We start from the raw sequence: 24,599 nt of genomic DNA on the forward strand, positions 1-24,599 counted from the left end.
TCTAATTTTTAAGGGTAGACCAGACCTAAGTCCACAACTACACTAGGAGCCCGGTTACTGGCTTACTACGCTGGCAAAGCAATTCTAGGGCTGGACCACACTTGAAACGTTACAGCGTAGATCAGTGGTTCTCAACCTGTTTATCGTTGTGGGTTGTATATGCAGCTGTCTGTGTGTTATATGGGTTGCATCCACACTATATACTACCTGTGTGGCCCTGAGGATGTTGCATGGTCCACAGCTGTGTGCTGATTGGGCTGCAAGCAAGACACGGGTTGAGAAACACTGGCATAGATGCTACTTATGCTAACGGATGGGGTTCTCCTGTTGGCATAGGTAATGCGCCCCTCTGAGAAACAATAGGTCCACTGAAGAATTCTTCCATCAGCCTAGCACTATGTACACAGGGACCTAGATTGGCTTAACTATGTCACTCAAGTGTGGATTTTTCAAACTCCAGAGTGATGTAGCTGAGTTGAACTAATTTTCTAGTGTAGATAGCACCTAGTGTGGATGCAGCTATACTGGCACAGCTGTGTTTTGTACCATTAGTAAAATCATGTCCCCTGAGCAAAACATGCTATATTGGAAAAAGTATGTTTTGCCAGTATAGCTGCGTCTACGCTAGGGAATTGTGCCTGCGTTCATTTCACCCTAACTGACATAGTTATGTCAGCAGAAGTGTGTACCATTAACCAGGCTAAAGACTGTAGATCTTTACTCCCGTGAGTGATCCTCATTCACGTAGGTAGTCATACTTAAATCAATGGGATTACGTACATGAATAAAAATTGTTTATGTGAGTAAAAGTTTGCATTTAGGCTCCTGACTTGCATTGATTTCAATAGAACATAGGAGCCTAAATACCCTGGTAGATCTGGGCCTGTGTTTTTAAAAACTGAATGGACTGGATCTACATGTGTATGTGTCATCAGAGTGCAAACTAAGCATGCTAACATCCCAATTTTATTAACAGATAGGAAAAGAATGACAATATGGCAACTGCCCAGATGCAAAGAAATTCTATGGTATGGTTCCATTTATTTCAGTGTATTTTTGGCACACTTGATTGCAGCGTTAGGAATATAAAGTAATTATTTTTAGGACTCTTTTATTGCCCAAAATTACCCCTGCAGCTAATTACACTTGAAAAGAGTATTTCACATTCATATAATTTGTTCCTGTATAAACAGAAGATGTTATTCAGGTGTAGTTCTTATTGCCATAAGTAGTCTCATTGAACACAGTTGTAAAAGATCACAGGGTTCAGTTAAACACTAAGGTCCTGATACTGTAAAGAGTTAAGCATGTGCTTTATGCACAGTGAATCTTCACATTCAAGTCAATAGAACTATTTACAGTGCAGAAAGTTAGTGTTACTCTTTGCATGATTGGAGGCTATCATAATGTGATAGTGATGATGTTCAACAAGGGAAGTGAACAAGAGAAGGATGGAGATTATTTGTTGAAAAATGCTTCATGTTAGTTCCTTTAACATTAAAATAAAATAAAATTGGTAGACCTGTGTACATTTGGCTAGTGAGATAAGACATTTTATTTGTTTTCAATATTTGAAAGGCAAGTGAATGAAAATAAAACCCCCTGTATACTGGAGATTAATTCCTCTCTCTTTCTCTTTTAATTTTAGAGTGCAGTAATATTTCCTAATAAAATACGTACTGAACAGCAGTCCTTGATATTGGTGAAGAGACTCCTAGCAGTAGCAGTATCCTGCATTACTTACCTAAGAGGAATTTTTCCAGAATGTGCCTATGGAACAAGATATCTAGATGGTAACATGCTGTTTCTGAGATTCATTTGATATAAAATATTTCTCTGTTCTTGTGACAAAGAAATTTAGAGAGCTTATTTGAGCTAAATTAATTTAGTTTATCTATACTTTAGTGTTGTAATTTAGTCATTTGTAATTTAGTATTGTAGCTGTACTTTTCTAACTAAAATTTGTTTGTTTGTTTCAGACCTCTGTGTCAAAATTTTGAGGGAAGACAAAAACTGTCCTGGGTCCACTCAGTTGGTGAAATGGTATGTTGATTCTATAGCATTCATAACATTATTATAACATGTCAAGTCTGAAAATTAGCTCTCTAGTCAAAGAAAAATTGTTGACTCACTGTTAGTGAGTACTGGTCATCTGATGTATTTAATCCTTAGTATTTACTGTTTTGGTATACAGACTTTGCACATTGAAAAATCAGAATTTATACATTTCAGTACCATGTGATGGGCTTAACTTTCACATTTGGTTTTATGGAAAGATTTACGATCTTGGGACTCATATTAGCAAGGTATTTAAGCATGTTTGTGACCTGAAACATGTGAGTAGTCTTTTTGAAGCCAATAGGATGATTAACATTTTAAGTTATGCACATCCTTAAGCATCCTGCTGAACTGGGGTAAAACAAACTGTTGCAAAAATTATTTTCATGCCAAGAATGTGTGTCCCTATATCCACTGTTGCCTGGGCTCACGGTTCTCTCAGGACCTGATTCTTTGTTGCTCTGTGTTGTACTGGAAAAAATGACTACAATGTGGATGTAAAATGCTACCAAATCAGAATAGTAGTCCTTTATGCTCACTTTTCACTGTTATAAATGACTGCCCAAAGTGCCCTCATTCTTTAGTGATCGAGGTTGGGACACAATATTTTCATTAACATTACATCTATTGTATTTTTCTAACTTTTAAATTTGAGGATTATGTTCTCAAGCTTGACAAAAAAGAAGAGTTCAGTTTTTAAAAATCTGTAGCTGAATATGTATTAGTAAGCATCTTGTATATATTGTGTAAGACTGGTTCTTATTCTTTTCTTCTAATGTTCCATTGGATTATGGTAAAGTGTATGGTAAATTGATGAGTTCTGGGCTACTTATATATTTTGGGCTACTTATATATTTTGGTATCTCTTTAATTACATTTTACATAAAAAATATGCAAAAGCTTTTAAATAAACATACCAAGACTAAAAATTATATTCGTTTTGTGCTTAAAAGATGCATAGACTTAAGTGAAATAGTTAAACTCATCAACTGATTTATGAACACATGTTAGAAAGTGTTTGATAATGGCAGGCATACAATTTAATTAAATTTGTACTTGTTCTGTAAAGAGCCTGGTATGTTTTTGGATGTTGCAAACATTATAGTTAATTGTGTCTATTAATACAAATAAAAAGACAAAACTAATGGAATAAGCATTGTTTATTACTTCTGTATTGTATTGTATAAAATTAAGAAGTATAAACACAAGAATTTCGTTTTCATAGAATCATAGAACTGGAAGGGACCTCAAGAGGTCATCTAGTCCAGTCCCCTGCACTTGTGGCAGAATTAATTATCTAGACCATTCCTGACAGGTGTTTGTCTAACCTGCTCTTAAAAATCTCCAATGATGGAGATTCCACAACCTCCCTAGGCAATTTATTCCAGTGTTTAACCACCCTTCTAGTTAGGAAGTTTTTCCTAATGTCCAACCTAAACCTCCCTTGCTGCAATTTAAGCCCATTGTTTCATGTCCTATCCTCGGAGGTTAAGAAAAACAAATTTTTTTTCCTCCTCCTTGTAACAACTTATTTTTTACATACTTGAAAACTGTTATCATGTCCCCTCTCAGTCTTCTCTTTTCCAAACTAAACAACCCCAATGTTTTCAATCTTCCCTCCTAGGTCATATTTTCTAGACCTTTAATCATTTTTGTTGCTCTTCTCTGGACTCTCTCCAATTTGCCCACATCCTTCCTGAAATGTGGTGCCCAGAATTGGACACAATACTCCATCTGAGGCCTAATCAGAGCGGAGTAGAGCAGAAGAATTACTTTTCGTGTCTTGCTTACAACACTCCTGCTAATACATCCCAGAGTGATGTTCGCTTTTTTTGCAATAGCGTTACACTGTTGACTCGTATTTAGCTTGTGATCCACTCTGACCCCCAGATCCCTTTCCGCATTATTCCTTCCAAGGCAGTCATTTCCCATTTTGTATGTGTGCAACTGATTGTTCCTTCTAAATGGAGTACTTTGCATTTGTCCTTATTGAATTTCATCCTATTTACTTCAGACCATTTCTCCAGTTTGTCCAGATCATTTTAAATTTTAATCCTATCCTCCAAAGCACTTGCAACCTCTCCCAGCTTGGTATTGTTCACAAACTTTATAAGTGTACTCTGTATGCCATTATCTAAATCATGATCAAGATATTGAACAGAACTGGACCCAGAACTGATCCCTGCGGGACCCCCTCATTATGGCCTTCCAGCCTGACTGTGAACCACTGATAACTACTTTCTGGGAACAGTTTTCCAACCAGATTGCACCCACCTCATAGTACCTCCATCTAGGTTGCATTTCCCTAGTTTTGAGAAGGTCAAGGTATACCACGTCTACTGCTTCCTCCCCATCCAAAGGCTTGTTACCCTGTCAAAGAAAGCTTCCAGGTTGATTTGACGTGATTTTTTTGTTTTGTTTTGTAGGAATTTTTATGTAATCAGAAGCAAATCAAAATGGTAATTAGTAATAGACAATATTATTTGATTTTTACAGGATGTTAGGATGCTATGATGCTTTGCAGAAAAAATATGTAAGTCTTCCAGCATAATTTTGTTATATTTTAATATACTGTAACGTTGTGCATTTGTATACTTCCAATAGCTGCCTCTTGTGGTTTTGGGGCTACTGTTTACAAAATAACTGCAGTTTAGCCAGATGTGAAAATTAATGGCAATTCCAGGTGCTCAGCATCTCGCAGGATGTGGCCCATAAGTCTTGATGGTAAAGACTTCTGCCCAGTTTATATCATCTGAGGATTTGGCACTAGATGTCTGAGATATGACTTTGGAAAAATTTCTAATGCCCTGATTCAGCAAAGCACTGAAGTCAATGGTACTTAAGCGTCTGCTTAAAGTTAAGCACATGCATATATGCTTTGTTACATAGAGATGGATGTAAACATGCTTTCCTTAACCAGGGCCCTAATTTCCACTTGTTTTTTTTTTTTTTAATCTGCACTATAAATTGGTATGCAGGATTATTTTATAGGTTACATTAATTTATTGTTTTTCTTTCCTTAATTACATTTTGAACAGCTAAGAATGGTTGTCCTAGCAGTAAGTATCTTTAAAATGTTTACACAGCTTTCAAAATAAGTGTATTTATATACACTGTATTTATTTTATTTATTCTCATATTTATATTATTTATTTTTAAAATATAGGTCTACACTCATGCAGAAGACCCTCAGGTAAGTTTAATATAATATTTAAGGTTGACTGCTGATAGTAACATTCACATTAAAATTTGCATATACCAGCATATAGAATATTTCACATTCGGTCCAAATTCACGCTATTATTTATCTAAAGAAGTTATATCGTAACACAAGAATTGCAATACCTGATATTTAGTCCAATATCTTGTCTCTGAGAGTAACCAGCACCAGACACTTCAAAGGAAAGTGCAAAAAACCTCACAGTGGACAATTATGTAATTAACTGCCTATAAGAGGAGTTTCTTTCTTATTCTATATAGTAAATTCCATGAATTCTTTCAAGCAAAACATAATTTTACTAGCCACTAGGTGTCACCCTAGCTCTGTATGGTGTATATGACATTTTTGGACAGTGACTAATTTGAACTAAAAATTTTCTTTAAAAAACTTCAGCTCATACTTGTGTTTTTTCTTATAATATATGGTGGCTGGAAGAGACTACTGACATTGATTTCATTTGATGGCAACAACAATTGTATAAATAAGCTGTACATAAAAAAAGTCAGAATGAATCATTATGACATTAGAAAGCTATAATCCAGTGGTATTCAACCTGTGTGCTGCATGTGGCCCCGTTAGCACACAGCTGTGGCCCAGCTATGTGCTAAAGGCCGCTTGGCCTGTGGTGTCGGGGGTGCAGGCTGCCCCATCGCCTGGTGCCATGGGGTCCAGGCCATGGCTGCCCGGCCGAGCCTGAGGTCCTGGCCCCCCTGCCTGGGGTCCTGGCTGCTCTGCCCTGCATAGTGGAGTCCAGGGTCGGGGCTGCTCTGCCCCACCTAGTGGGGTCCGGTTTCAGGGCTGCCCTGCCCAGCCCCATCCGGCGGGACCCAGGCTTGGGGCTGTCCTGCTGCCTGGCAGGGTCTGGGCTCAGGGCTGCCGTGTGGCGGGGTAGGGGCTGCCCTGTGGCCCCATGTCTGGGGTCTGCTGCTGGTCCCACTCTGTGGAGGGTGTTGGGCATGGGGTCTGCTGGGTGGGTTTGGAGGGGAGGGGGGCGCTGTGGTTCTCAACCTGTGGCCCAGGTAACACTGCGGCCCACAATGATAAATAGATTGAGAACCACTGCTATAATCCATGGAAATGTCATTGTAGTGATGGATTATAACTTTTGCTTGACATGTAGACATCAGTTTAAAAAGCATGCAAGGCTAGTATATTTCCGAAAATAGGAAACAATGTTGTATTTCACTTCTTAACAATTGATACTGTATGTGTTAGATCCATAATTACTATGTTTTGTGTTTAGACAGTTACAGAATGTTATCAGTTCAAATTCAAATACACCAACAATGGGCCGGTAATGGATTTCACCAGGTATTGTCCTCCTGGTTTTTCTCTGCTATGCAATTAACAATATCTTTCTATAACAGGTTGAGCTAACATATTGGTGTAATTTTTTATCTGTTGTTTGATTTTGGAAGCTGAATCTTAAGATGAAGTTCAGTAAGGAAACATACTTCCCAGCTGTACCAATCTTGAATGTACATTATCATTTTAGCAGGATGTATTACTTAGTACTCTAGTTAATGTACAGATTTCACAGTGCCCTCTATCTGCCCTTTCTGGTTTCCCCTACACAAGTGTGCACACACAGAGATGGTTTGGGGTTAGTACTTTTTAAAAAGTGCTGTCTAGATTTAGGAATTTGCATATATTAAGACAAATAATTAAAAATGTAGAAAGTAGGGCTGTCAATCGCAGTTAACTCCAAAAAATTAATCGCGATTAATCGCAGTTTTAATCACACTGTTAAACAATAGAATACCAATTTAAATTTATTAAATGTTTTGGATGTTTTTCTGCATTTTCATATATATTGTATTCTGTGTTGTAAATGAAATCAAAAAGTGTACAAAAACAAAACAATGTAAAATACTTTCAGAAGTGGTGTGCCGAGTCTTCATTTATACACTCTAATTTAAGGCTTGGCGTGCCAGTAATACATTTTAACGTTTTTTAGAAGGTCTCTCTATAAGTTTATATATTATATAACCAAACTACAGTGTTGTGTAAAGTAAACAAGGTTTTCAAAATGTTTCAGAAGCTTTATTTAAAATTAAATTAAAATGCAGATCTTATCAGTTTAGTGTGATCCTTGCCCTTGCTTTTCCTTGCTGAGTTTTCCGATGTCTGGCATATATTTGGATACTTTAAGCTGCACACAGGTTTCTGAGTGATCAGTTGTTAACCGGCTGGCAGGAGGTCAGTGGTTGGAATCCCAGGTCGGCAGCTGAGGTGAGTGGAGCTGGCGGCTGGTAGGGCTGAGTAGGGCCGGAGGCCTGGACCCTGTCTGGCAGGGAGCCTGCACTGGAACTCCAACCGGAAGCAAGGTGAGTGGGGCTGTGGCGGGGACCCCGACTGGCAAGGGGCCAGCAGCCGGAACCCCAGAGCAGCGACTGAGCGGCTCAGCCCGCTGCTGCTCTGGGGTTCCAGCCGCCAGCTCCTGCCAGCCGGGGCGCTGAGTGGGACCGGCAGTGAGACCCCAGCTGACAGAAACCCCAGAGTGGCGGTGGGCTGAGCGGCTCAGCCTGCCGCTGCGTGCCATCAAAAATCGGCTCGCATGCCACCTTTGGCACGTGTGCCATAGGTTGCCGACCCCTGATGTAAAACTTCAGAGCCTACAGGTCCACTCAGTCCTCCTTCTTGTTCAGCCAGTCGCTAAGACAAACAAGTTTGTTTACATTTAGAGGAGATAATGCAGCCCTCTCTACTTAGAATCACAGAAGATTAGGACAGGAAGAGATCTCAGGAGGTCATCTAGTCCAACTCCCTGCTCAAAGCAGGACCAACCCCAACTAACTCATCCCAGCCAGGGCTTTGTCAAGTTGGGCCTTAGAAACCTCTAAGGATGGAGATTCTACCTCCTCCCTAGGTAACCCATTCCGGTGCTTCACCATGCTCCTAGTGAAATAGTTTTTCCTAATATCCAACCTAAACCTTCCCCACTGCAATTTGAGACCATTGCTCCTTGTTCTGTCATCTGCCACCACTGAGAACAGCTGAGCTCCATCCTCTTTGGAACCAGGGCCGGCTCTAGCGTTTTTGCCACCCCAAGCACCAAAAAAAAAAAAAAGCCACGATCGTGATCGGCGGCAGGTCTTTCGCTCCGAGAGGGAGTGACAGCACCGCCGCCAAACTGTTGCCGGACTTGCCTACCCCCCTTTAGGTAGCTGAAGGCTGCTATCAAATCCCCCCTCACTCTTCTCTTCTGCAGACTAAATAAGCCCAGTTCCCTCAGCCTCTCCTCATAAGTCATGTGTGACGGAGCAGGGAGCAGGGCAGATTTGACCTGGGAATGTTGCAGGGGGGTTGCAGTGGGGATGTGGGACTTCCCTTGAAGGAAGCTACCTGAGCTGTAACCTGAGCCAGGAACGGGGGTGGGGAGAATTAACACCTTCTGCCCGGGAGACTGAACAAAGGAGAGGAGCAGCGGGAGGAGTGTGGAGTTAGTTTCGGTTGGGGCTGGGTGGTGCAACGCAGGGAACCCCAAGCTGGGGTCCAAGCTCCCTGAACCTCCCCGAGGGACCTAATTGAGGGGGTCTGGTCGTACCTACACGCTCTGCTTGAGACTGTGTTCCTGTCCTTAAATAAACCTTCTGCTTTACTGGCTGGCTGAGAGTCACAGTGAATCTCGGGAAGAGGGGTGCAGGGCCCTGACTCCCCCACACTCCGCAACATCATGTGCCCCAGACCCCTAGTCATTTTTGTTGCCCTCTATTGGACTCTCCAATTTGTCCACATCTTTTCTCTAGTGGGGGGGCCCAAAACTAGACACAATACTCCAGATGTGGCCTCACCATTGCCAGCCGAATAGAGGGGAATAATCACTTTCTCTCGATCTGCTGGCAATCGCCTACTTTTGTAGCCGGCATTGCAAGGTATTTACGTGCCAGATATGCTAAACATTTGTTCGGCCATCATTTCAGAGGACATGCTTCCATGCTGATGACACTCGTTAAAAAAATAATGCATTAATTAAATTTGTGACTGAACTCCTTAGGGGAGAATTGTATGTCCCCTGTTCTGTTTTACCTGCATTCTGCCATGTATTTCATGTTATAGCAGTCTCGGGTGATGACCCAGCACATGTGGTTCATTTTAAGAACACTTTCACTGCAGATTTGACAAAACTCAAAGAAGGTACCAATATGATATTTCTAAAGATAGCTACAGCACTTGAGCTAAGATTTAAGAATCTCGAGTGCCTTTCAAAATCTGATCGGGACAGGTGTGGAGCATGCTTTCAGAAGTTTTAAAAGAGCAACACTTTGAGGCAGAAACTACAGAACCCGAGCCACCAAAAAAAGAAATCAACCGTCTGCTTGTGGCATCTGACTCAGATAATGAAAATGAACATGTGTCGGTCCACATTGCTTTGGATTGTTATTGAGTAGAACCCGTCATCAGCATGGACGCATGTACCCTGGAATGGTGGTTGAAGCATGAAGGGACCTTTGAATCTTTAGAACATCTGGCACGTAAATATCTTGTGACGCTGGCTATGACAATGCCATGAGAATGCCTGTTCTCACTTTCAGGTGACATTGTAAACAGGAAACGGATAGCATTATCTCCTGCAAATGTAAACAGACGTGTTTGCCTGAGCGATTGGCTTAACAAGAAGTAGGACTGAATGGACTTGCAGACTCTAAAATTTTACATTGTTTTATTTTTCAATGCAGTTTATTTTGTACATAATTTTACATTTGTAAGTTCAACTTTCAGGGTAAAGAGATTGCACTACAGTACTTGTATTAGGTGAATAGCAAAATACTATTTCTTTTGTTTTTTTACAGTGCAAATACTTGTAATCAAAAATAAATATTAAGTGAGCACTGTACACTTTGTATTCTGTTGTAATTGAAATCAATATATTTGAAAATGTAGAAAACATCCAAAAATATTGGATGGGGTGGCAGGGAGAAGGGGTGGTTGGATGGGGCAGGGGTCCTGGGGGGCCTGTCAGGAATGAGAGGAGGTGTTGGATGGGGCAGTGGCGGTCCGGGGGCAGTCAGGGGACAGGGAGTGGGGCTGTGTTGATGAGGCAGGGGTCCCAGAGGGGCAGATAGGAGGTGGGGGCTGGGCCACAACCCTCTCCCCTAACTGGCCCTCCATACAATTTACAAAACCCGATGCGGCCCTCAGGCTAAAAAGTTTGCCTGCCTCTGGTTTAATGGATGGGTGGTGGTTGTTGGAGTTGTGGTGGAGTTTAAGCCATCTAACCAGAGGATGAAAATATCATTGATCCATCTTAGGTACATCATTGGTTTTGTGGTGCAGCTGTCCAGAAATTCTTCTTCAGGATGACCCATGAATAAGCTGGAATTTTGAGAAGCAATCCTAGTACCCATGGCTGTTCCCGGTTTGAGGATGGTTTCTATGGGTCCTGATATGGTCTGCCTGGGGTCCCTTGTGTGTGTATCTTGGGAAGCATGCAGAAGATCCCTGGACTGGGTTTGTGGGGGATGAGTTTCTCATTTGATTTGATGATATCCTTAAGTTCCTGGGTAAATTGTAGTGTAGGGTGGCCCTCTCTGATTTCTTCATTGTAGATGGTGTTGGAGAGTTATTGGCTGGCCTCGTTAATGTAGTCATCATGGTTGAGAACTATGATGGGGCCCCCTTTGTCTGCTGGTTTGATCAGTATCTGGTTGTTAGATTTCAGGGACTGTATAGTTGTCCTTTTGGCTGTGGAGAGATTGTGGTGGATGTGATGTTTGTTAAAGATTTCATAGTCAATTTTTTCCCTAAAGCAATCAATGGAATGATCAAGAGTGTGATCTGCTCTGTTGTGTCTAGTCATAATTCTTTTTTCTTATGATTGCCAGTGGGGACATGGTAATTGTGGATGGTGTCATCACTGTTGTGAAAGAATTCTTTGAGACGACGGTGGAAGAATTCTTCTAGTTCTCCACATGTTAGTATTGTATCAGGTGCTGTGGTGGGGCAGAAGTTCAGTCCCTTGGAGAGTACAGCAAATTCAGCTCCAGTGAGGGGTGGTCTTGGTAAACTGATGAAGTCCAGGTGTTGTGTAGTACTGTCCGGGTTTCTCCGGAGCTCTCTGTGGCTCGAAAGCATGTCGCTTTCATCCACAGAAGTTGGTCCAATAAAAGCTATTACCTCACGCACCTTATCACTCTCATAACCTGGGACCGACATGGCTATAATTACACTCATACTGTACTATAAATATTGTTTGAAAAACTCTTAGCCTCCAATATTAAAGGGAAAGAAACTGGTACATTTCAAGACTCCAATCCTACAGATATGTACACACATACTTAACCTTATGCACTGTGAATAGTGCTATTGACTTGAATGGGACTACTCATAGTTTGTAAAGTTCAGCATATGTGAAGTCTTTGGAGGACCAGGGACCAAGTATGTTAAATGAATGAGCAGCTTGTGTCCTGGGGGGAGAGCACTGGGAGATTTGTGTTAAATAAGTGCTTTCTGACCTATCTGTCCTAATCCTCAAAAGAAACCTGCACAACTCTTTCAGAAGATGAGCCTGGGAGCTTAAGTTCATAACTCTGCTAAAAATCATGGACTGAACAGAGACACTGAATTTATGGCTTATTACAACAGTCTGTAACCCACTAACACCACCTTTTTTGTCCGATGACTATAGATCGGTCACTCTACTTTGGTTCCTTAGAATATGTGCTAACTAGTCATGCTAAGCAATTTGTTCCACCTTGCATTTTGCTGTGACACTGATTCAGAGTACCTTTCCCCGACCGGAAGAACTCTGTGTGGCTCAAAAGCTTGTCTCTCTCTCTCTCTCCAACAGAAGTTGGTCCAATAAAAGATATTCTTTCACCTGCCTTTTCTCTCTAATAAAGTACACTAGTCGGTTTCATAACTAGTTGAAGCCCCTGATTTAGGACTTGATCCTAAAATGTGCTGAGAATGCACAAATCTAATTTACTTTATGAAGATTTACATAGCTAATAGTGTGATATTCACTTGCCTGAAATATTTATAGTAACTTATAAGTAATTAACGGTATATTTATAACATTAGAAACAATTTTGTTCCCATAAAAGATCTGAATACTTTGTTCATCCCTAGTAAGAATAAAGGAAATGATTCCAACATCACAAGTACAGACACCAAGAAAGCAAGTATCCTCCTCATTCGTAAGATTTATGTTCTGATGCAGAATCTGGGCCCGTTACCTAATGATATCTGCTTGACTATGAAGCTTTTTTATTATGATGAAGGTACTGTTTCCACATTATCTTGATTTATCTAGTGTATAAATAAATACTTTTAAATGATTGAAACAGCATTTTATATAATTTTTATGAATGTTAAAGCTAAACAGATGTTAGCTTTCTCATATGTGTTTACCTTTGCATAGTCCTGGATTTTCAGAGTTCTTGGGGTAAAATCTTGGCCATATTGAAATCATTGGGAGATTTGCCAATGACTTTAGTGGTGTCAAGATTTCACCTTAGATATTTAAAAACTGCAACTCATTATGTTCATTTGGAATTAAAACTGTGAGAAATTTGACTGTATGAAAATTTCATACAAGCATTCTGAACATGATGCATTTTTATTAAGGAAAACGCAGGAGTGTATATCAAAGGTTTAAACAAGCCAAACTCTTGATGGGAAAGTTAGACCTAGTTTTGTATACCACTTAAATGGCTTTTGTAACTTAATTTTTTTAAATATATCAGTTTTATACCAGTAATTTTTTTTTCCAGGTTATCTTTTTGTGCATACCGTATTAAATGTTCTAATCAGATTCTTTTCTATTGTATAGAAAAATAGGTTTTATTTAATACAAACTGAATATGGAATATAAAAAATGGAACAAAAATAAATAAAAAGACTGTGTTTTGGAGTAACACTCTTTGTTCAAAGGGAAAAAAATCTGTTTCATTCAGATACTTGTAAAACATTTTTTCCCAAGACTAAGAACACACTTCAGCATATAACAGTATATTTCATTAATTATTTTCTGCAGTTACACCACCTGATTACCAGCCTCCTGGTTTTAAAGAGGGTGATTCTGACACAATGATATTTGAGGGGGAGCCTATTTACCTAAATGTGGGTGAGGTGCCAACCCCTTTTCATATGCTGAAAGTTAAAGTGACAACTGAGAGAGAACGAATGGAAAATATTGATAAAAACATGCTAAAGCAAGGAGACTCTAAGGTGCCTATGCAATTAATCAGACTGGACAAAGATAATCCAGAAGAACAGAACCAGCAAATAAATGTAAGGACTCAGGCGTTGCTACATGCTATTTATATTTAAAATGTTTTACAATTTGAACTCTCTTGAAAAGAGTCAGTAACCATTTATATGGTCCACTACTGCAAAGTTTTAATAAAACATTCAGTTGCCAAAGTTATTCAAATAAAATTACATATAGTCATTTAGATTTTTTCTCTTCTTAATTTTACTGCTCAGACCGGAGTAATCAGTTTATTTTTATTTTCGTAATAGAGATCTACATTGAACTAGTGCGACATGATGGTGCTGATGGGCTGCAGTATCTTTAGTATGAAATCCCATGCAATATTTCATAAAATGGAAAGGGAGTACGTGATAGTCATGGGGTTCTGGATAAATTCCAACTCAGTTATATTATGTCTATAAATCATCTCCCCAGTTATTTTAATTGAACAAAAAGAACAGGAGTACTTGTGGCACCTTAGAGACTAACAAATTTATTAGAGCATAAGCTTTCGTGGACTACAGCCCACTTCTTCGGATGCATATAGAGTGAAACATATATTGAGGAGATATATATACACACATACAGAGAGCATGAACAGGTGGGAGTTGTCTTACCAACTCTGAGAGGCCAATTAAGTTAATTGTTAGTCTCTAAGGTGCCATAAGTACTCCTGTTCCTTAACTTCCTAGTTACATGTTTTAAGGTTTTGGGTGGATGGTGGATGTCCTGATCACTAAGCTAAGGTTTTGTGTTAATAATTACACAATGCCATGATTGAAGACCCGGGCCCTCCTCCTAGCAGTTTAGAGCCAAATCTAATTCCATTCAATGTTTTTATATGATTATTTTTATTCCATTGAGAATCCAATACTTTTAAATTTTATATCTTCTTTCTTTCTTTTTTTTTATATAGGAAGATTTTGTGGCAGATAATAAAATGGAAGTTCAGAAAAATGCAAATACATCTGTAAAAGTTGGAGGTAATAAGTATACAGTTCAGGACAGCTCAGCTCTTGCCACCTGGTTCCTATGTTGCTGAAATGAGAAGTAGACTATGTAACATATAGTACTACACTCCGTTTTACACACACTATTATCCCTTTTGATCCACAGGATAGCCAAAGTTCAGAGCCCTATATGTTGTTTCCATTAGGAGAAGAAATTGATTATAGAGCCCCGGATTTTCTTGATACAATCTTGTTTATTTACAAACATTATATATAAAGTCCTGTTTCCCTGAACTCAGTAGGAATTAAACAGCAGGAGACAATTCCTTTGCTTTCTGTTCAAAACTTGCCTTTCCAGCCAGCACTCTATTTGCCAAAAGATTTTTCTCATAGCTTTCTCTTAGGGCCACATTACCAACACTTCTGTACTGTCTGCTTGGCTTTCTTGCGCGCTCTCTCTCTCTCTCTCTCTCTCTCTCCAGCTTGGCCCACATGATTCAGCTTCTACTCAATTTTTTTCCATTTGCCTGTGTTTTGGGTGCTACTGCTGTTGTTTCAGCCACCTGGACGAAAGGTGGTGGTTATGCCCTGATTATAACAAGGTTAAGCTCAACCCACAACAATATTAGTAATATATTTGCTATGCCTTTCTTTTATGTCACTGGTTTATTTTACGAAGTTTTGCATGCTGTTGTCAAATGCACTTTTCTGTTCTGAATTTTTGCTGTGCTCTATTTATATCTTATCAGTTAAAATAAGTTAAATATTTAGAATAGAAGAGACTACATCCCTTGAGATTTTATCTAAAAAAAATACTTTCCCCCCTGAAACATTACAGAAGTAAAACAGACAGAGCTACCTGTTATTGCAAATTTGTGATGCAGAATTCTTGGCACATAGCATAAGGGCCAAATCCTGCTTCCATTTCAGTCGATAGGAGCAGGGAATTTAGCTCTAACATTTTAATCGTGAAATCAGTTCAGCAGAAATTTGTCAGCTCTGGTCATGAGTTTTCAACAGTCTGACTATAACAAGACCCAGGGCCCGATCTGTAATGTTTAATTTCTCAGTTAGTCCTTATTAATGTGAGTGAATTCATTGGGACTGTTAGTAAGGACTACTTACAAGTTTGCAGAATCAAGCCCACAGATTTTAAGGGTATTTTATATAAATCTGTGTTACATAGACATAAGTGTGTCTCTTTACGTGCCTGTTTGCAATAACAGGATATAGTGAGCCTGATTCTCATTTATACTAATGCCCCTTTACTGTCAGTGTAAAGGGGCTTTCATGTAAATGAGAATGAGGCCCAGTGAGCTAAAGACATGAGGCACAGTAATTCCCACTAATGTTAATAGTTACTTCCATGCACAGATGGGAGAATAGAGCCTTTTCCAAGTGTCTGGCTATCCTGGCTGTCACATTTATTAGATGCATATCATGCTGATGTCTGAAAACAAAAATGTAAAAATGCTGTTAATTTAATATTAGAACTTGTTTTAACAAACCTTTCACAGAATTAAGTTTAACTTGTGAAGAAAATGAACTTACGAGGTCTGAAGAAAGCCAGAATAAACCTGTTTCTAATTCTCAGGTATAAAAGCTATATTCTCTTCCAGTCTTACTCTTAAAATACTTTTCCTAGGGTTTTGTGAAGTTTCTTTATTATTCAAACTAACATTTTGAATTTTGAGACCTCTTGAGCAATTAATTAATGTTCGGGAACTCCCATCAACAACCACTTAGAACCATCTGGCAAAATTTTCTTTTTATTTGGCTTTAATTTTATTAAATTAATGTGACATCCATAATAGTCATTTAGCTTTGGTAGAAATCTCTGCTTTTAAATGTTGATGGAAGCCTAAGGTAAATCTGGGTATTGTAATAATGACCATTCTTATTGTTTTCAGAGAGTACAACACTGAGAGTAGTAACATGTAAATACAGAATAGGAGTACTTCTGTTACAGATCCTTGAGGCTCAAATGCAAAACGACCCCTTGGTAATAGCCAGGGACTGACTATAACTGAAAAAAATTGAGGCACTGATTCAAGCACTAGTACTTACGCACATGCCTTCAATAGGACTACTTCTGCTTAAAGTTAAGCACGTGCTTAAGTACTGTGATGGATTGGGGCAAACAAGCACTTGGCATCTTGCAGGATTGAGCCCTTTGTGTCCTAATTTGCCTCTTAATCCTAAGAGAATTCTTATTTTGAAATAATACTAATTTTCCATTTTAGGTTGATCAGTTAGCAATTAAGACATCTGAACTTGATGTGTCAGAGGGCAGGACAAGAAGTGGAAAAATATTTCAGATCAACACAGTCAGTAGCTTTTTTTTTTTTCTTCCAAATACAGAATGAAATCATGTGCTTAAATACAATGTACAGTCCAGGATTGAAATTCCGGTCCCATTGACTTCTTTGGGACCAGGATTCATTTGAGTTTTGTTTTTTTAGCTCTTTTTATTTTAGGAATATGAACAACACTTTTGTATTCCTAATGTAAAAAAGTGAATGCCTAGTTCTAAAAATTACTTTAGTGTTTGGTTTTTAATTGTATAGTTTCAGAGGGATTCGTGAGGATTTATTTGTATTCTTTCCTTGGCCGTGTTCTCTGCCAGCCTAATTCCATGTGCTGCAGTGGACCTATGCTAGACGAGAACTTAATCCAGTGTATTGTTTCATATCTCTTATAAAATACTGGGCCAGAATTCTAATCACAGATGTGTGATTTGTACATGTCTTGAAAAATCCATTATTACTTGCTTATTCATGCTTATGTGTGGTAGCTAAATTTTTGAAATCTACTCCACCTACATGGCACCTGAGTATCTGGGCTTTACAGAAGTGGAACAGGAGGAGTTTTGGGGGTGAAAACCTCAAGCCACCCTCAGCCCAGGAGCAGTACAGGGCTGCTCTGTGGTCCATGTGCCCTTCCCCTCTCAGTGGCTAATAGCCTATGGGCTGAAATAGTATCCTTAGTCCCCTGCACCAGTTTGTAAGGTTTAGGGGGACACTTGATCCATGTAAACATGGATTCTTTGGCCCCTTTACTGGCCGGAGTCCCTTGCAGCCTTCTGCTCTGGCCTTATGGGGCTGGTATAGAAACGCTTTCCACAGTGGACAGGGGGTACATAAATATGCCTGCATGGCCCCCTGTATAGCTCTTGTATATGGATTACTTTTCCTCATAAGAGTTCTGGGACAAATGCTGCCAGTCTCAGTAAATAAAGAAGTAGCCTTCATCATTTACAGTCAAGAGAGGAAATTACATGTCAAGGCAAAGAAAAATCAGGCCTTCCCTGTCCCAAGTCTGAAAAGCTCTTCATCAATGTTTAACACAGGTTAGGGAACAGCCATAGCATCCGCAGTGTGCTGCTTTGTAGCTGTCTGCAGTCATCTTCTAAAACTAATAGTTAATTTCTTTCTGTAAAGGTTGGTGAAAATCAGGCTCAGGAACATTCCAAAAATCGTTTAGTAGCTACGTGTTCTAAAGAAACCCAGAAGAGAAATTGGTCTGAGTCTGGAAAACTTGTAAGTTTTAAAGTTGCATGCAGAAAGCAAAAGGATTTGTTGTTATATTTTGTGCATTTGGTGACAAGCATTGAATATCTCTAAATGGAAAATAAAATACATAATATCAAACAAAAAGGTCTGGTGATTTTTCAAGATGCTGTTTATCACTATACCAGTTTTAAATGAGCATTCTCTAATCCCACCCCGAAACCTCATTCAGTATTTTTGTTATTAGGTATACAGAATAAGAAAGGGAAATAAATACATAGTTACTACTTCTGTATTTGTCTGTGAAAAAAACCTTTTATTATTACTATTTAAGGTTAAAGATATACAAACATAATTACTTTAGATAAGAAAGAACACAACAAGTTAAGTAAAGACTGAGGGCCAAATTCTGGTCTTATTTTATACTTAAATAAACCAGAAGTAACTCCATTGAAGTCAGTGGAGTTAAATGAGTGAAAACTAATGTAAGTGTAATCGGAATCAAACCCTGTGTCTTGACAGGTTGATGATGTGCAGTACCTACTTGACATTAGCTTTAGATATTAAAGTGGAACTTCTGAGAAAATTTCACTTGCATTTGAAGCAGCGTCACAAACAAGCCTTTACCCTTAGATCATAAATAACTTTTAACCTCCTTTCAATAGTGCATGAGAAAGTTCTTGTATTTTAACTGATTACTATCAAAATATTATCCCAAGCTTTGCAATCCTGAGCACAAATGTCATTGTAAGGATTGGATATTCTTAGCACTGCTTTATGTTTCATATAGTTGATTCTTGTTATGAAGTTCATTTTCCATGTTAAGATACCTAACACAACTGAAAGAGCCATGGTTTGTGAAAAACAGGGAACTGAAATGCAGTCTGTATTTTCTCTTGGTAGGTTCATCAGTACGAACTCTCCTCTAGTCAAGATACACTGCCAAAAAGGAGAAAATTTAGTGAACCAAAGGAGCGGTTTTAGATATCACCTCCCTGCTGTTTATTTGTAGAATTCTTCTCAATATAGCTTTCATTTGGCATTTAATATGAAAATTGTTAATATTAGAGATAATTTAAGGTTCTTTATTTGTTTTTATATGCAGTCAAACACAGAATTTATACACAGGAAAAATTCTGACAAGAGAGGCCCCAATTTTTGCAAATTGAAAGTTATTTTTTAAAGGGGGTTGTATTCCAGTCTAGAAGAATAGACAGGACATAACTATTCATCTGATCTGAGAAAAACTTTTTAAGCAAGAAGATTTTTAGCGAAGCCTTCAGTAACACCTTTTCTTTAGAGATTTTGCTGAAATCCTATTGGTGTACAATGGATACTCTTGGAAGTGAAACTATGCAAAGTTTCCACTGGTGTCTTTTCCTGGACCACACGCAGACGCTTAAGAATTTTTTGTTCAGAACATGCCTTATGGACTGAACATGAAAACTAAAATATCAACTGGAATTTTGAGTTTTGGTAGAATTACATCAGGAAATTTGGTTAAGAAAATTGTGTAGTCATTCTATAATAATACTATAGCTTCTCTTTTTTTTTATCATTTCTAACAAGCAAACTTCAGGTGGTCTGATTGTGTTCATTTCTCCTATTGGTACCTCACCCAAGCTTAAAAAAGAAAAAACAGCATTCAAGTCTTTAGTTCCTAATTTTGAACTGAAATGTAGGAATCCATATGCAGCTCTGAGGCCAGATATATATAACAGCTAAATGTTCTCACGTTGTGTGTGCCAGGCAGCTATGCCAAGTACAGTAGTGCCAATTATAACAGGCTATAACTAAATATCTGAAATAGAGACAGCTCAGCTTTTATGTATGTGAAATGATTAATTGCAGCTGTCAGAAACAGTGCCATTGCATGTTTTTTCAAAAAAATAAATTTGGTTTGCTCTTTATAACTTTAAATCCACTGGAATAATGCTCTTTATAAATACAGGTAACAACTACTGCTATCTTTGGATTAGATGTGAATAGCTAAACATTCCTGTCCTTGAATTTTAACTTTTAAACTAAGAATATCTTCTTATCCTATTTCCTAATTAAAACAATGTTATTTAATAATTTGTGACTGTATATTTGTTAAATATAATGACCCATCAATTTGACTTAAGTAGATGATTGACTTTTTTAATGAAAAGTTCATAAAGGCTGAGGACTTTCACTTGGTGTGTGTTGCTTGTTTTAGAGTCTGCCGGTTTTACAGCCCAAATAAAATATGTACTGTTGAAGAAAAATTGCCTCTCTACATAGTTCTGTTTGTTTTATTTTAAGAGGAAAAATCACAGGATCTGAATGTATTTGAGAGCAATTTAATGGAAAACATTAGTAAAAATATCGTTTTATAGATTTTGCATAATAATGTGGAATGATGCAATATGATTCCAAAATTATTTGCATTCTAAAAAAACCCAAAACCAAACAGACACACCCCTGTCTCCTTTCCTATTCTCCCATTTCCCACGTGTAATTACTCCCTGGTTCAGACTTTACCTGTCACACCTCAGGAATTCTGCTGTCCTCCACCTGGAGGTCAGACCTATGCTGCAGTTTTAAAGGAGAACCCCTGCTTACCCATCTTCAGCTTAGATTTGTGCTTTAATATTAGGGCATAAATAGTACCTGCTAAGCCTTGTTTGTTTCAACCAGAGCAATTTGTATGTACAGATGAACATATTCCAAGTATTCATAATATATCAGGAGTTGCAGTAGAGTTCCTTATGTAGGGCTGAATTAAGAAGGTTCCTAAATGCAAAATGCCATTTTGCATGCCATTTGTGTGCTGGATAGAGAGAGACAGGTTCATCTGTGCAGGTGATGGCTGGAGGCATTGTCTGCGAAAAGCCTGCACGTGATCCTGGTTGCCATTGGGTGTATTCTATGCTGTCTTCTCCCCCCAACCTCTCAGTGGTGTCCACCGTGCAGAAGTTATGGATGGCAGCACTCCCATCCCTGCCAGACACACCTCTTCTGGACACCATTCAGTGCTGCTGGTTCACTAGTCCCTGTCCTCCAGTACTACAACTGGGTAATACATAGAAGTGTGGAAGCTTTCTGTATTATTTGCCACCTTAACACAGCCCTGTGGGGGCAGCCAAAATCTGGAGCTCACATCAGGAAATTCAGACTTTCCAAGGCTCCTTTAGAGGGAATGGGAAAAGCTCCCCAACCATAATCCTCAGGAGGAACAAAGAGTTCAAACTTCACAGCAAGTATCAAATTAATCCCCCTGCAATACCGGAAACCAATTAACCTAAGTAACCTTGAACAGGGGAATAAAGTTAGCTGGAAGAGCTGACCATAATTCCTCCTAAGGTACAGAACAGCCACTTCTAAAACTGTTTAATAGAAAATACGTTGACAGTAACAAACCCGATCCTTTAGATCTGTTTGAAATGTAACTAACAGGCTCCTGACACGTTGCAAAGATGTGTGGATACTGGTTCCATTTCCTATAGTGTTGATGACCTGTTGAATCTGCAACTAGCTTTGATTCCCAGGGCAGTCACATGTTCACTACTTACTCCTGAGGATGGTCTGTGCCAAAAAAATAAAAATTCTGTGCACAATATTTTAAAATTCTGCAAATTTTATTTGTCAAATACATGTGGAGGCTCCAGAATGGCACTGGGGAACACAGGCCACTGTGTTACCCAAAACATACCCAATACTGTGTGCTTCTTATAAGCATAACAACTATGCAGCTCTTCCCCCCCCCCCCCCCCCCCAGGTCACGGACTCAGTGGTAAAGCTGAACCCAAGCCTGAAAGCCCAAGGACAGGGCCTGCCCCAGAAACACCCCAGGGCCCTGCCCCTCCATGCCAGGTGCACCAGGTGTGGGCAGGCAGGCTCAACAAGGCAGGATCCAGGTGGGGGTTGAGAGGGTTCTGTGTGGGGCAATCTGGGTGTGGGCAGCTCAGTGGGGGATCCGGGTGTGGGAAGGATCTGGATGCATCATTTGGGGGAGTCTGGGTCCAACAGTAATGGGACTCTGCAGGGGGGTCCGGGTGAAGGTTGTTGGGGCTCAGCAAGGGGGTCTGGGTAAGGGAGGGCTTGGGCGAGGGGGGGGTCCAGATGCTGGGGGTGTGGGACTCAATGGGATGGGGTCCAGGTGCAGCTGGTTGGGGCTCAGATTTGGGTGTGGGTAGCTCATCAGGGTGGTCCAGGTGCAGGGGGAGTGGGGCTTATTGGGGGGATGGTCAGGGCATGAGGAGGGATGGATGCATGGGGGTTGGGTAGATGGGAAAGCAGCTCCCTTTACAGGGATCCCTCCCACTGCATCTGAGGCGCAATGGGTGCAGGAAGTGTGTGTGTGGGGGGGAGTTTGCAGAGCTTCCTGCAGCTGGAGCGGAAATCTGGGGGTGGGTCTGACCCGGCACTGGATGCCATGCTGGGGAAGAGAAAGTCCCATCCTCCCCAGCCCAGCTGGGACTAGCAGCTGAACCCAGCACTGTGTAGGAGCCACCAGCCAGGTCTTCCCCAGTCCTGCCCCCTGCCTCACAGTGATTTACCTCTCTGCCGGCTGCCCTGGGCACCCAAAACATATTGCTGGGGAGGGGCACATGACTGCTCTTGTGGCTTCCCTTTGCTTCCCTGTCAGAAAGTCATTTTTCTGCAGGGAAGCAAAGAAATCTGCAGGGGACATAAATTCTACACGTTTTCCCCAGGAGTATCTACTGCAGGTAGACAGACAGCCAGCACTGCATTTATTATGTGTATTATGGTAGCACCTAGGGACCCCACCCAAGATCAGAATGCCACTCTGCTAGGCACTGTACAAACAGAGTAAGAGTCCATGCCCCAAACAGCTTACCATCTAAACTGACAAGAGAGACAGAGGGCTGGGGGAATAGGACAATCCCATACAAGCAGAGTGAATAATGTGATGGTCACAAATGTGCGATAATTTTTTTGTTGGTTTCTCTTTTTTGAAAGGTGGAAGAGGGTTGTTGAGAGGGAATTAGAGAGGAAGGGGGGGCAGGAGGGCGAGGGTCAAAGGAAAGGAAGGGGAGCAGGGGCAGTGAGACTGAAGTGGGGAGACCAAAGGGGTAGATGGGAGGGAGTGGGTCATTCCTACGTACTGCTGGTCTCTGCTCCAGCCAGCTGAGCTTCTGGGTGGCCCCTCAGTTTCTTTTGTACCCAAGCTCACGTGGGGAGAGGGTAGGCACTGATGCCCCTGAAACAGGACTCTTCCCTGCACACTTCTGTGTCTGGGGGTAAGCCCAGTTGAGTCTCAGCTCCCCTCTACCCCCTGTGGTATGCCATCACGGGGTTTCTTCACATGGTCCTATTCCAAAAGCTCTTCTGTGTTCAAGAATTAAAAGCGAGAGAGAGACAAGACAGTGCAACATTCGATTTTTAATCCTTCCTCCCCATATACTGTTTTCGGTCATCAAACAGGCCCTGAAAGTGGAGTTCTCCAAGTTCCTACACCTAATCACACTTTAGTGCCCATATTTATGGTAACAAAAACTACCCCCAGGCCTCAAGGGTTTTTCCACTGCCTCCCACCAGCTTTCTAGCTGAGTGCCTTCCACATATAATTGATAGGAAGAGCGAAGTTCCTAGTGGACTTCATACAGCCTCTTGTGCTTCACTCAAACAATTTTTTCCCCAAGAGTTCCTACAGAAGGGGTTTTTCCCTCTTGCCATCTTAATATGCTTATGAATAAGATATGGGATGAAGTATCAGGGGGTAGCCGTGTTAGTCTGTATCTACAAAAACAACAAGGAGTCTGGTGGCACCTTAAAGACTAACAGATTTATTTGGGCATAAGCTTTCGTGAGTAAAAACCTCACTTCTCTATGCATCTGAATAAGTGAGGTTTTTACTCACGAAAGCTTATGCCCAAATAAATCTGTTAGTCTTTAAGGTGCCACCAGACTCCTTGTTGTTTTTATATGGGATGAAGAAAGGAAAATACTTTAAAACACAATATTGTTCTGATGGTGAAAACTACTGAAAAGATGGCACATTTTAAATAGCCAACCAGTTGTAATTTACCATACAGCAGAACTTTGCTTCAATTTTCTATATTCCTGTGGACAGGGATTTGCCAATCGTTTGCAGAGGGATTTGTACATTTATCACAGCACATTCATTCATAGTTCAGTGGAGTGAGCTAGGTGAGTGGGATTTAATTGACAAACAGCTAATTTTAACCTCAGACTTTGCTAATTTTGTAGATGGCTTTAACAAGATTTATCTCCCAAACATTTTTTACAGCCAAGACTCCCCTTTCTGTCTCTCGTTCTGCGGTCCACATGATCTCAAAACAGAATCTGTGCATTGAATACTGCACGGCTGAAATGTAGTGAAACGCTATAATCAAAATGCTGGATGACAAATGCAATACATCACTGCATAGCTGCACCGCATGCTACATCTCGTTCAATATACAATATGCTAAAATACTGCACAGCATGCAATATGATACAGTATTGCACAGCTGCCTAGCAGATGCTGGCATGAGATACTGTGCAATATTGCATGGCTGTACAGTGACCAGATGTCCCGATTTTATAGGGACAGTCCCGATTTTGGGGGCTTTTTCTTATATAGGCACCTATGCCCCCCACCCCGTCCCGATTTTTTTTACACTTGCTGTCTGGTCACCCTACATGGCTGTGACATGATATGATGCAATACCATA

The 24,599-nt window shown here is 40.1% G+C and overlaps 1 protein-coding gene across 1 annotated transcript; it reads left to right on the forward strand.

Annotated features, from left to right (window-relative positions):
• Nucleotides 1-959: 959 nt before the first annotated feature.
• Nucleotides 960-20,172, forward strand: HORMAD1 (HORMA domain containing 1). The gene is made up of 14 exons (XM_034756555.1): nucleotides 960-1,028; nucleotides 1,649-1,793; nucleotides 1,980-2,043; nucleotides 4,555-4,591; nucleotides 5,097-5,117; nucleotides 5,225-5,251; nucleotides 6,522-6,589; nucleotides 12,350-12,501; nucleotides 13,257-13,513; nucleotides 14,392-14,458; nucleotides 15,943-16,019; nucleotides 16,669-16,752; nucleotides 17,866-17,964; nucleotides 18,838-20,172. The coding sequence occupies exons 1-14, from the start codon at nucleotides 996-998 to the stop codon at nucleotides 18,916-18,918; spliced, it is 1,212 nt and encodes a 403-aa protein (XP_034612446.1). The 5' UTR covers nucleotides 960-995; the 3' UTR covers nucleotides 18,919-20,172.
• Nucleotides 20,173-24,599: the final 4,427 nt, after the last annotated feature.

The sequence above is a fragment of the Trachemys scripta genome, chromosome 24, assembly GCF_013100865.1.
Source record: "Trachemys scripta elegans isolate TJP31775 chromosome 24, CAS_Tse_1.0, whole genome shotgun sequence".
In the NCBI taxonomy this organism is placed as follows: domain Eukaryota; kingdom Metazoa; phylum Chordata; order Testudines; family Emydidae; genus Trachemys; species Trachemys scripta.

Coding starts and splice junctions, on each gene's coding strand:
- HORMAD1 (XM_034756555.1), top strand. CDS start 996: ATGGCAACTGCCCAGATGCAAAGAAATTCTATG. Junction 6,590..12,349: donor CCGGTAATGGATTTCACCAG/GTATTGTCCTCC, acceptor GTTCATCCCTAG/TAAGAATAAAGGAAATGATT. Junction 13,514..14,391: donor AACAGAACCAGCAAATAAAT/GTAAGGACTCAG, acceptor TTTTTTATATAG/GAAGATTTTGTGGCAGATAA.